The sequence below is a fragment of the Erythrolamprus reginae genome, chromosome 3, assembly GCF_031021105.1.
Source record: "Erythrolamprus reginae isolate rEryReg1 chromosome 3, rEryReg1.hap1, whole genome shotgun sequence".
Lineage (NCBI taxonomy): Eukaryota > Metazoa > Chordata > Lepidosauria > Squamata > Dipsadidae > Erythrolamprus > Erythrolamprus reginae.
Window position 1 is genome coordinate 225,142,063 of NC_091952.1, and position 13,024 is coordinate 225,155,086.

The 13,024-nt window shown below is 37.4% G+C and overlaps 1 protein-coding gene across 3 annotated transcripts in view; it reads right to left on the minus strand.

Moving 5' to 3' along the window:
* The window catches only part of RUNX1T1 (RUNX1 partner transcriptional co-repressor 1), a 210,804-nt gene extending 198,055 nt beyond the window's left edge, over window positions 1-12,749 (minus strand). Inside the window, exon 1 of one of the 3 annotated variants that reach the window (XM_070748033.1) lies at window positions 11,862-12,749. In XM_070748033.1, coding sequence (XP_070604134.1) covers window positions 11,862-11,889 — 28 coding nt within the window. In that variant the 5' untranslated portion in view covers window positions 11,890-12,749. The remainder of the gene's footprint in view (window positions 1-11,861) is intronic. The other 2 variants (XM_070748031.1, XM_070748035.1) reach the window with 2 other exon arrangements.
* Between the last annotated feature and the right edge of the window lie 275 nt (window positions 12,750-13,024).

A 13,024-nucleotide genomic window follows, 5' to 3' on the forward strand; every position in this document is an offset into this window, starting at 1 on the left:
GACTGTGCGGTCATCATCAGTCAGGCAAGCAATGTAGCCTATAGCTCTTCAGTTAAAATGAATCACAAAGAGAAACTGGTTGGTGGTAATGACTGGTACTTATGCAAATTGCATATTAACATCCAGCCAGGCAGATATTGAAGTGTCCTATAGCCATGGAGGTAACTACAGGTTCCTATATAACTGAGGTGGGCCGTGAAACTACTTTCCCAGATGGTGGTTAACACTCCTGTTTTAAAATGTGATGGAGAATGACCTATGCTAACCGAGGCTAACCAATAATTTAAAATAACAATAGTCCAGTTTCATTGTTGCTACTGGAAGAACAAATTTATCCACTAGATGGAGTCTCGCCTATAATGGCAACTACTACAAGAACTGCTTTGTAATACTATAGAGTATCTTTTCCTTCAGATGTTCCCTTTCACCATTCACTTGTGGATTATTCCACTGAGGTAATTCACCCAGTTACTTATTCAACTGAGCTTCTGGTGTTATATTATTTTTGGTAGGCCAATGATTGTATTTGAAATACTTATCAATAATCAGAAGAAAAATATATATTTAAAACTTGGGTACATACTGCAATTACAAAAAAAATAAAAAATCCCTTGACATACTAATCTCTTTTTTCATACTAATTTACCTCATTTTGAATATCACTTAGCATTTTTCCTTCATTGGTTTAAAAAACAACAACAACCCATCTGATTTCACAAATGCTTAGCTCTTTTTCCCCTTGCCTATTCTATACTTTTTATTACACATATGCCTTTAAAATTTGTATCCTGTGCATTCCATGAAACTTGATTAACAACACGACTGAAGAGGCTTTTTAATGAATACACTCAAGCATAATTTAGCCATTTTATTTAAATATGGAAAAAGTTGCACTAAAAGACCTATTAACTAAAATACCCTTGATTGCCTTAAAATTTTGATTTGCTGATCTAAGAAACAGGCACTGTATTACTGTGCAGAATGGGAGAATAGTAGAAAATTGATAGATGTCATGTTGAAATAAAGAGAAAAAATATTCTTAGGCTGGTTTCAAAGTGAGGTACAAATGTTTATTTAAGAAAACACATTTATTTCTCATTATCATAATAAATTCCTAGCTTCATGATACTATTTTCCTGTTCCTGGTAAAATTGCTAATAAGCAAAAGTGCACATTAAGCTAGAATCAGTTTTTCAGAACCAATTTTTCCCCCAAATAACCCACTCACATTAACAAAAGATTGCAGTGGCTTGCAAATTATAGGGTGTTATTTTTAGTGGAAGTAGTTCAATATTCATATTGGAACAGATGTAGCAGTTTAACAAAACAGCTCTTCAAATCCTGCACAAATTGAAAACAGGAAAACTGATTGCATTTTCTCTTATCACTTTCCTTTTCTGAATTGACACTTATGGCCTTCTGAAAATTTACACGTGGCTTTCATCTCAGCAGCACCTGCTGATCAAACATAAACCTAAATTTTTCACGAAAATGTTATGAAGGATTCATTTTCTCTACATCATTTTAGAGAAACATCAGGAGTTCACTTCATGGCCACAACTGTTGTATTGTTGTAGTACTATTTGAATTCATCCTATATTTTCATTGACATTTTAAAAAAGGTGTTAAATCACTAGTGATTGTAGTCATATTAGTTCTTTGTCTGATTTAAATTAATTTTCATTTCCAGGCTTGCCTAACACTGATGAGTTTTATTGTACTACTGGTTCCATTTTATAATGTTTCTAAGAATTTGAGATAATAAAGGTTTTAATATGTTTCATATCTGACTTGTCTTCAAAAGATATCAGTACACACAGGCAGTAGACCTAATGATTCCAGGTGCTAGCAAAAAAAAATCACAACAATTATATCAGAAATTATTTCTCTGACATGGACTCAGAGAAAGAGATTGTATGATACAGTAAATGAATGGTATAATTTAAAACTATGAATCCAGTGAAATCAAATAAATAATAATAATTTGCCAACCAATTCTCACAGAAAAATGATAAAGCAACTAGTCCCTGACACAACATGTGAAAATGCAAACCCAAAAATATTATATATATTCTTGGGTCAAATAAAGTAGTCCCTAAGATTTGCTTTATGTAACAGATAGAGATCTAAATCTTTCCATGTCTTCTGCAATTATCAATTGCTATTTTTCTTCCATGATAAGGAGTCCTGAAGGCAGACACAACATACAATAATATATGTGGAACTCCTGCCTTCTGCTTGTGAACTTCTGTTTCATCATGCTTGCTTACTGAGGCACTAGTAAACCTGAAATGTCAATATATTCAGTCAATGCAAGTAAAGTAATGGGACTCTACTGTCTCATCCCATTGATCTTCTGTTGTCAACACGGATCCATGACTTCCCACCCCTTTCAGCTTTAACCAGATTTTAATTATGCTTGTAGCTATTGGATCATGTTTCTTTAACTAGCTATGCATACACCTGACCAAGCACTGTAGCAAAAAGGTTAATCCCCTCCGAATGAAGGCATATTTGGTTTCTAAGGAGCTTATTTACAAACAGCAATTCTCTGGGCCGATTTGTAGTTGACTTCACTTTTTAGTTAAATATTTACAATAGTGGAAAGTTCTAAAAGTATAAGAAAGTTATAATCAAATATTAATTACAAATTTACAATATTTTCTTAGTTATATTGTTTTCTTTTTTTTTTTCAGTTTTGAAGTCTACTGAGCACAATACCATTTAAAAAATATCTTACATAGGAAAATGTGAGCCATGTCATATAATATCAAAGATTCTAACATTAAACACAAATTTTCTTTCTTTAAACCTTAGTATCACTCTTTTGATAGAAATTATTCACAAATTCAGGTATAAAATCCAAATCAGGCATCCTAATATGGGGACACATTGGTTAAAAACTATTTGAACTACTACAAAAGAGTAAACCTCACATAGTTAGTCTGCTTGGGACTTCTTATTCATGCACTTATTCATCCTGAACCCATCATACAGGACATGAATGGAAGAACTTTAGTAAAGATGGATGGGAAGAGATGAGCAGGCATAAACCTTCTCCATCTCTTCAAAAAAAAAAAAAACCAACAATCCCAAAATCATCAGAATCCCACCACACCTTGGCCAAATCTTGCACAAAAAAAAGCTTATGTCCCCATTCTCATTCAATAAAAGAATGAACTATATGTTTACGAGGTTCATTTTTAATTTCCACGTCAGCCTGTAAAAGCTCGTCAATGTACCTTTTTCCTCCCACCCAAAAGCCATGGTTTCTTTATCCTTTAAAAAGAAAAACTAAATCCAATCAGGTTGAACAATTAAACATAAACAGAGTGGAGTGAGGGAAGGTGGGGAAAATAATCCCACCTTTGGAAATCCGGTTGAATAAATGAGGGGGGGCAGGGTATATATCACACCTCTCCCCAACATACACAGGTAGATAGATCCCTCTTCTCGTCTCACTCCAAGCTAATCTTTAAATGTAAATTCTCCACCAGCTAAGAGGAGACGCAAGATAAGAGGTTACATCTTCACTTGGAGCCGTTATCAACTTTAGCATCATTTAGAGAAAAAAAAAGCAAACCAGCAAGGACTGTTGCAGAAGAGGCAGAACCGACGGGGCTCCCCCCTCCGTCTCTCCCTCTCCCCCTCCCCTCCCTCTGCTTGGAGATTACCTTCTGGCTGAGGAGCACACGGGCAGGAACCGAGACAGCAGCAGCGCAGCGAGGGCTTTGTATTCATTAAACACACATTGCAGCTTATCTGAAGTAAAAGCCTTGTCAGGATGGCACATTGTGTGTGAGAGAAAAAGGGGGAGAGTAGGGGGAGAGAGAGAGAGAGAGAGGCAATGTGTATCAGGGTGATTACAATATCAGCCTGATCCAGATGGAGGCAAGAAAAATAAACAGAGGGGGAGAGAAAGGCATTGGCCTATGACTGAGAGGGGCAACTCCTTCTGGAAGTAGAAAGACCAACTTTGATATACACACACATACATACACGCACACACCTGCTAAGAAAGCAGAGCTGCAAGCGGTTTCCAGATCTCCATTTTTTTCCCTCCCCTTAAGTTAACATTCACTTCATAAGCATCTATCTTTCTCTCTCTCTGAACAGCTGAATGCTAGGCAATGCTCTTTCTGAGCTGGGTGTCATGCCCCAGAAGATATGAAGTAAAAAATGGATGCACAGGCAAATTGATTTATTGTATTTATAATCTAAGTTTCCTCAAAGGGACTCAGGGTAGTAGTGTGCACAACTCTTCTATGGACCTTGTTTTATGCTCACAACCATCATGTAATGCTGCATTGGTTGAAAGGCGGTGAGTGGTCCAAGGTTACCAATTTTTCACAGATCCACGGGGAATACAATCCTGTATTTAATTCAGTTCAACACCTAACAGAGGACAATCCAGGCATTTCAGAGTTTGGGACTGCAAAAACCATCTAATTTTATTGCATTAGAGAACAGTCACTGTAGTCCAATCAATCTGATTGTATGAGCAATCAAGATTAGGAAAACTGACATTTGAATTTTTTTGTTAATTTTCATATCATATTAACTGTTTCCCTTAGCACTGAATAATAATTTAATTTTCCTTTCCTAACAATTAACGTTCATACATGTCAATCCACCTGCCTATTTCATGGACTACTTGCTCTTTTCCCTTTGTTTAATTTTCCAAAATGAATATTAGGTCTACTAATCAAAATTGAGTGGAATAGTTTTAGTTGTCTTCCTTCAATGTAGAGCTAGCAAAAACACGTTCTTGTTTGATGAAGAAATGTGCCAAGATGGAGTTATTTACTAGAATATGTCATACCATCAAAGTAAATCTAGATAATAAATGTTATTAGTTGGGTTAATTTTTGTATGCCATTAAAATGTATCTTACAATAAAATATATTTATTATAATTATTGGAAAACATTTGGTACAATGTGGCTAATTATAACAATGAATAAAAATAACTTTTGGTTCCCAAAAACTTGACTTGTATTTTGTTTGCTCTTTAGTTATACTTTATTTTTACATGCTTCCTTCCCATCCCAATTTCTTTCTCCTAAATACAAAGGGAAGAACAAAAATAATGGTGGTGGTGTCATCAATATGACCTACCTTAAATTAGGATCTGAACTATATGTCCTAATCTACTAAACTGACAACCCAATGAGCCATGTATTCCACCTCAAATTAATTTACTTCAACATGTTAATAAAAGAGATATACAATCTATAATCTCTTCCCTGAACTGCCAACTAAGAAGGCTTCCCTTCATTTTAAGTTATGTGAAACAGACAATGGAGTAATGTAATCTGATAAATAAGCAAGTCTTTGACCATTTTTGGATTTCTTCTTTCACTATCTAATATACTTAGGAAACGTAATTTTTCTAAACCATTGCTTTCCAATGGCAAAGTCAATGTTTATTTTTTTAAAGAAACTGTATTGGACGAGTTATTATTCTTTCTTCACACAGAAGTTCAAAAGAATGACAAATGAGATGGTTAGAGATTCAGCCCTCTCCTGACCGGTGTAAAAAACAGAAATTAAATTTTTATATGAAATCAGAATAAAGCCAAGTAGGGGAGAAAAAAAACACCACTGTATATCAAATAGGATAACCAACCAACATATACTACAAGCTCTTGGAGACAGCACCAAGTACTATTAATTATTTGCCATAATAACTATATTCTGAAGAAGCATTTATTCTAGATATCAAATAGAGGCAAATGTTTTTCCCCAAATTATTCCTTTGCAATCTTCCATGAAGCATCTGTTTGTCAAAACCAGGCACAGCATGTAAGCCAACACTGATGTCTGACCTGATCTACAAGGTACCTCTCAACAAGTAGAAATAAACTATTATTGCCATAATATGATGCTTAATTTATTTTGGAATAACTGCAAAACAAAAGACAAGCAGCCTACTATTCCACCCAGAATCTTTTTAGCACAGGACCCCTTTTCTACTAAAAGGAATTGATAAAAGGTCAAATCCAGCACTTAACATCAAAAGAGAGTCGTTTATATGGAAACTTACATCATACATAAAGGTGATTTATCATAAATCCTCTGAGTAAACCAATAATAATCTAATAAGAGTCAACACTGACTTGATGACACATAATCAATCAAACTAATAATGTAATTTTTTCATAGCATCATTAAGATATTGATGAGACATGAACTTTTCTTTCCTATAAAGCTTATACTTACAATATTTATTTCAATTTAAACATCCTTAAGAGGCAGTTCTATTAACTTGATCATCAATATAATTTACAAGAACCAAGTACAAAAAGTTGCAATATAATTCTGTTTCAACAAATCAGTTTAATATATATATAGGGAAAGGAAAAATTAGATAATTGTTCTCCAAATTTCTAAATGTATATTGTGAAAAATAACAAATTATATTGATTTAAACTGGTATGTGTTCACTTTCATACATTTGAAAGACACAACATTCCCACTTCTTGTTATCCTTTTCTCTTCATATTCATGTTTTGGGCCACTATATTCAAAGAAAAATAGATAGATATTCACACAAAAAGGGAAGTATGCACTCTGCAAGTAGGTTATTTCTGATAGTAGCAATTTTAGATGTAGGACTGCAAATATGGACAGGTTGTAAACTCTACGAAATGCCGCGGCTGGATTTACATATTCATTTGTGAGCTTGTTTTTAGTTTAGCATATTATGATTTGTAATGTTATAGTGAATTACGTAAATCCAGATAATTATAATTTATTCAGAAAATCACATTAAGATGATCATTGCTTAATAAAATGTTAATTCCAAGTCAATATTCACAGCACTGGTCTGCCAATTTAAAATCAATCTCAACTTTATCCTATGCTACATCCTAGAAAATAAAAGCATATGTTGTCATTATGGGAAACAGTGAATTTGGCCCCAGGTCTACAACACTCCAATAAAGAATTCTGTCCAACTATTTAGTTCAACATTCCCCGTACTTATCGTCCAGACTGCATGCACAGCCCTTATAAGGTATCTTATTTTTGATTAAAAATATCTATTAATACATTCCATTACTTTTTTTTTTTCAAAAAAAGAAGCAATATATATGATATACTTGATGGTCAGAATGAAAATGTATAAGAGATGAACCATTCATAATCAAAGCTGTCTGAAAGTTCAAGCTTGGGGCTATAAATCTTAATTTCAACTGATTCTCTCTTAATAATGGTTACCTTCCTGTAAATCAAAAAGGTCCATCTGCCTTAGGCAGAGAGGCCTTTTTAGCTGCTTAATGCTTCGAAATCTAACATCTTTTCTTGCATTGAACATGTGAATTCTAGTGTGCAATAATGTGAGAATACCGACATATGACTATTATGCCATAATACCTCATTGCTCAGCTCATCATCACTTCGCTTGTAATTCTTATGTTAATTATGGTCATAATTACTATAAGCAGATGTGCTAGAAATTCCTAAGATCTTTTTTTATGCCACAGTGTATATATTTTAGTCCTCTAAGATTAGTGATCATGTATATCCACACAGTCACATTAAACAGAATGCATAGAAAGTTCATATTTGGACTAAAATATTCCTCTTCCATTTTAGTGAATTTCTGTGCACTATCCTGCATATCTTGTACCAAAATGAGCAATACTATTATTATTTGCTACTAAAATTCGTGTTCAATGTAAATTTAGCATCCACAGCTCATTCATCTCTGATGCATACTACAAGTCCATGGCAACCACATAGCTTTTACTTCTTTTCAAAATTTGGACCACCCGGTTTATACACCACTTTATAAAAATATAATTAAATTTCATTGCAAGGAAACATCTTGCTTTCTTGCTTTCTTTTCTCTTTGCAGTCTTTAATTAGTGTGAACAGACAGGTGACCCTTCTCATACAAAACTGGGCTCTAGAAATAGAGCAAAAATATATTTTTCTCTTTAGACAACATACAGAGCTCGACTCTGTTCTTATCTCACAATTACTTCCATTATGCCAAGGCGATGCTTACTTTAATACAACATTCACAGCTCTTCAAACATCATTTGAGAACTTTCTTATCAAGGAAGGTTAAAAAATAATAATAAAGATGGACGCTGATGTCTATCAGATTAAGCTAATAAATTCTATATCAAAATCTTTACACAATCATTAATATTCAATTTGTAAATATTGGTCTTATTCACTGCTACTTTTACTCCCCTATAACCTTAAATAAAAGCAAGCTTGAATTGTAATATAATTGATCTTTTTTTTAAAAAAAAATCAAATGCTGTATTTAATGTAATGTAAGAATGTATGAATTCATGTGAAAAAGTAATTATGCCATGTATTTGGAAAGCTTTTGTCCAGTGAATCATTCAGTGCTCAGCATGTTAAAAGGAATGTGGAGATTAAAAAAAAATCCACACTGGAGTCCATTCTTCCATGAAGGATGGTCCATTTACATTCTAATAGTAATATTCCTTTTTTAATGTGATAGTAAAACTCCCATAACGATCACTTCCTAAGTTAGAGCTCTGAGAAAAAGACCATTTTTAAAAACTTCTTCTACACAGAACCGATTCATAACAAATCACCTTCATCAAACAACAGATGATTATTTTATTTCTGTTGAGTAGTTCCAAATTTAACTTAATGGCAGCATTGGAAAATATTTGGTTGGTTGTTTTTTTTAAATCATATTGGCACACTGATTACCACTTATATTTTTTTTATCTAATACAGTACTGTATTTAACAGAATTGGGACTGCAGTAAACAAAGTTGAAGTATGAACAAGCCCCAATTTCAAGAGTGCTTCTCTGTCTGCAATTCAAACTACTTTCAGACCGCCTGCTAAAGAAATGCTCCACAGAAGCTCAGTGGTTCTCTTTTCAGTGGCTGTCAGCTGAGCTCCATTTCAAAACAGTGAGAAATAGGAGTTGACAGAGGAGAATTCCTTAAGCTTGCTGGCCATTGACCACTATTTCAGGTGCCCTGAGCTTCCTGCTCCCTTTTCCATGCAACAAACACTAAGCCTAAGATATGATGTGCTGCAGAAATATGGTGACAAATTGCTACAGACGAGGGTATACTTGTGGCACTTCAGTGGAAGGTCATTGGCATAGTGGGAATGGGAAAATGCTATTTCAGAAATAAAATAGGAATCACTGCACTGGTGGATCGTTTTGAAGAAAAACAAGCTGAATAGCAGCAGATACCACAATGAAATGGCCTGGTATCATTAACTACATTCCACTGCAAAACAGAATTATTACTTGTCTATTGGTTCATTCATAAGATTTTGAAAGTGAAGCATTTCTCATTTGTATGTGAATGAATATTTGATTTCCCATCCAGTTGTTGCTATAAGCTTTCCAAGCTAAACAATAAACTATATTTATAATGTTGCACAGTACAGTACTGGGGTTAGAAAGGGATAAGTAAAATTGACCAAGCAGATTTATCATGCACTGTGAAATATGATATGCCATCTTGAAAGTTTCATACCAATACTTTAAAGAAAATACTTGTGAGTTGAATGACAATTAATCACTGGTGAGGCTTGAAGAAGCCACCTATCTCCCCATATCGTGTCATTAATTTCAACGACTGGTTATTGACATGTGCTTCTGAGTTTAAAAAAAAAATTCAGTTTGGGTTTCTAGAAAAGAATCTTTGGAAAACAAAGTCTTTTTAAAAATGTAGTTACAGAAGGTCATGTCAGTTAGCTTTATGCAGGAAATCATTCCAGTTTCAAACTAGTATTTCCAGTGTCTCTTAAAAAAAACCAATAGCTTTTATCATTTATTGATTATGATTCAACCCTTAAATCTAGAATACCACCCATGCAATAGCTATTTATTTTCTCCAGTCTCTCTCATCATTAATTAGCTGAATAATAACTAAGCAGAGTCCTTCAGATCAGCATGAGTAGCATCTTTCTCTACAAATGCCATCATCTCTAAAAAGGTACCAATTTGGGGAGCATCTGAAGTAAATTATTCATAGCACAAATAATCAAGTGAGAAAATTCTGAAACTGCTATTAAGGGGTTTTGAGTTTATGTCAAAACTATGCAGTTAAAAGAGATAACAATCTGTCTACAACTAAAAGGGGGAAATATTATTTGGTCAGCAACACAGACCACCATCAGAGAATAAATCAATTTTCAGCAGCTGTAGACAGCCATTTAAGTCTGGGATTTGAACAGATTAATTAGGAGAAGCAATGTTAAAAGTTAAAGGGGTCAGATTTACATTAAGTACATGCATTTTTGAATTCCAAGACTCAGAAGTCATCCATCAAGGAGGTGGGCCAGATTGTTTTACTCCTTAGGAAATCCCCCACCTTCTCTTTTTAATAAAATGCAATATGAAATCTAAAGCGAATCTAGGGCTGCATATTTATGCATTTATCTAGAAGTACGGTAAGTCCTGTTCAGTGCAATGGGGCTTGTTTCCAAATAAAATGCACACAATTGCACTACCCTACTATTTGCAGACATGCTGTCAAAGAAAAATAGTTCAAAGGTGTAGTTCAGCATACAATAGTTGTCTATCTGGTCTAAGGATAAATAACACTCCACTTACATCTAAAGAATACAAGAAAACTTGTCTCATATGTGCTGATTTAAATCCAATATAATTTGAAGAGATTTCCTGACCAGCCTCTCCTAACAGTAAAGTGAATAAAACTTCAAATCGATGAAAGTGGTTAGTGATAAGTTGTATACCTCTATGGCTTGTGTTGATTTTAAAGAACACATCAGTGGTTTATAAGCGTAGGCTGTAATTCTGCCCTAAACGCTATACACTTACCTGGAAGGACCACTGAACTATGATTCCTACTTCTAAGTAAACATTCTAGCGAGATGCACGCAATGCATTCTGCATCCTTTTCATAAAACCAGTATCTCCCAAAGTAATTTAATTAGAACTGTCAATTTCCCGGGTTGTTGTTGTTGTTGTTTAAAAAATACAGTTTTGTGCATTTCTCCTTCCAAATATTGACATGTCATGTAGTGGATGCTTATAAAAGTTTCGGATTTGACAAAAAGCAACGCCTCGTGCATCTTACCTGAAATGCATTTCTGAAAAATAAAAGGCAAATAAAGGGGTGCCTTTTGATACCATTTCTCTATTGCGTTCGGTGCAGACCGGTATCTATATCCTTATATATAGCAAAGCCATCACTTTACGGGGGTTTAAATCTATCAAACAACCTCGCCTCGTACGAACTCGTACCCAGCAAGGAACAACTTCCCACGGGGAAAAGCACATTTATCAGCGTTAATATCTTGGCAGTCAGCCCCTTTCCCCACCCGCCTGAACTGCGCGGCTCTGGTTATTATCCGGCGTTCAAAAAACGAAAATCATTTTGTACATGCTCAGAGGCGCTGTTATAGTTTTTTCCGGGGGGGAAGAAAGGGGGGGATCACCGTCTATTTCCTATTAGCTCAGATTTAAGCCTTGGATGAGACAAACGCCGCTCGCCGGCCCGGATCTAGACGGCAAAGCGGAACTTTAAACCAGAGGACGAAAACTTTTTTTTCCCCCTCAGCTGCGCCAGAGAAAAATGTCGCTCGGGCCAGAAGGCAGAACCGGCGCTGCGGCTGCTGCTTCTTTTCGCCAAGCAACCCTCCTTCTCGGTGGGCGAAGAGAAAGAAGCCTCCAGCTTCAAGGCTGGAGCCCATTTAACCAGCGTTGTGGGGAGGTTGAGAGGCTCAGGATTCCCCGCCTCACCCCCCCCCCCCCTCAACAACTCGGTCCTCAATGCAGCTCCAAAGCTACCACACAGTTGCTGCTCCCTCCTTATTATCAACCCCATTGAAACGTTTTGCCCGGGAAGGGGCGACGGCAGCAGCGGGGATACTTACACCGAAAAGGACCGGGGACTCCAACCATTCGCCACAGGCCGAGAGAGAGAGAAAGAGCGCTGCAAATAAAAAGTTCCCGTCCTTCTTGGTTGGAGGAAGATCCGACAGCTCCCAGGCCCGGCTGGCGGGAGACAGGCGAAGTGGAGGAAAGAGGCGGCTGACCTCGCTTCCTTTCTTCTTCTTCTTCTTTTTAAAATCCCCCCCACCCACCCCCGACCGATCCGGAGGACCCCCGGTCCACACGACCGCGCGCACTCGAGTCCAAACGGCGGGTGCGAGTGGGGGGGCAAACAAAAGCCCCCAAAGTCCAGCTGTCCTTCCTTCCTTCCTTCGGCTTTGGTTTTGGCGGCTTGCGGGAGCTTTTGGGTTTTTTTGTTTTTTACCGGAGCCGGGAATGATCGCACCGGGTTTGCAAAACCATGCCCGGTGCAAAAGCAAAAAAAAAAGCAAGCCGAAGCGTCCGGACGGCGCCTGCTCGGAGATCCTCTTTCTTTTTCTTTTCTTTTTGTACGGGAGGAGAGCCGAGAGTCCCAGCGGCGGCCGCTGTCAAACGGCGAGGCGCCCGCTTTGCTGCCTCTGGCGCGAAGGCGGCGAAGTCCTAGAATCGGCGGGCTTCCCTCCCCACCCACCCCCTCCTCAAGAAGCGCCCCGACCGCCCTTGGGCAAGCCGCCCCCCACGCAACGGCTTGCGCAGACCCGCCCTGCAGGAGCGTCTCCGCCGCTTGTTTGTTTGTCTCCGCGTGTGCGCGCGTGTATGGGTGGGTGGGTGGGTGGGTGCGCCTGGGTCTTTTCTCTCACCCCCCCACCACCACCATTCCCCTCCTCTTCTCCAGCCACCTCTAAAGTCAAGCAGCCGACTGCAAGCAGCTGGCCTGGCTAAGCTACCCAGGTGCAGAAGGGAGGGCTTAAAGCAGTGGGAGGTGATAGAGTTAGGAGACATCTGTGTCGGGAGGAAAGGGGAGAAAGAAAAAAAATTAACCGTGGCGGACGGTGGAAAGGGAGGGAGAGGGGGTGGTGGTCAAGTCTATATTCACTATCCTCGGGTCCTTTTCCTCTTGGGCCTGCCTTCGTTTTCCTGCCTTTTCCCGCCTCCTTTCCACACACCCACCACCACCTCAGAATCATATAGGGGACGTGCCACTTGCTCCCAAGCCGAGCGGCTC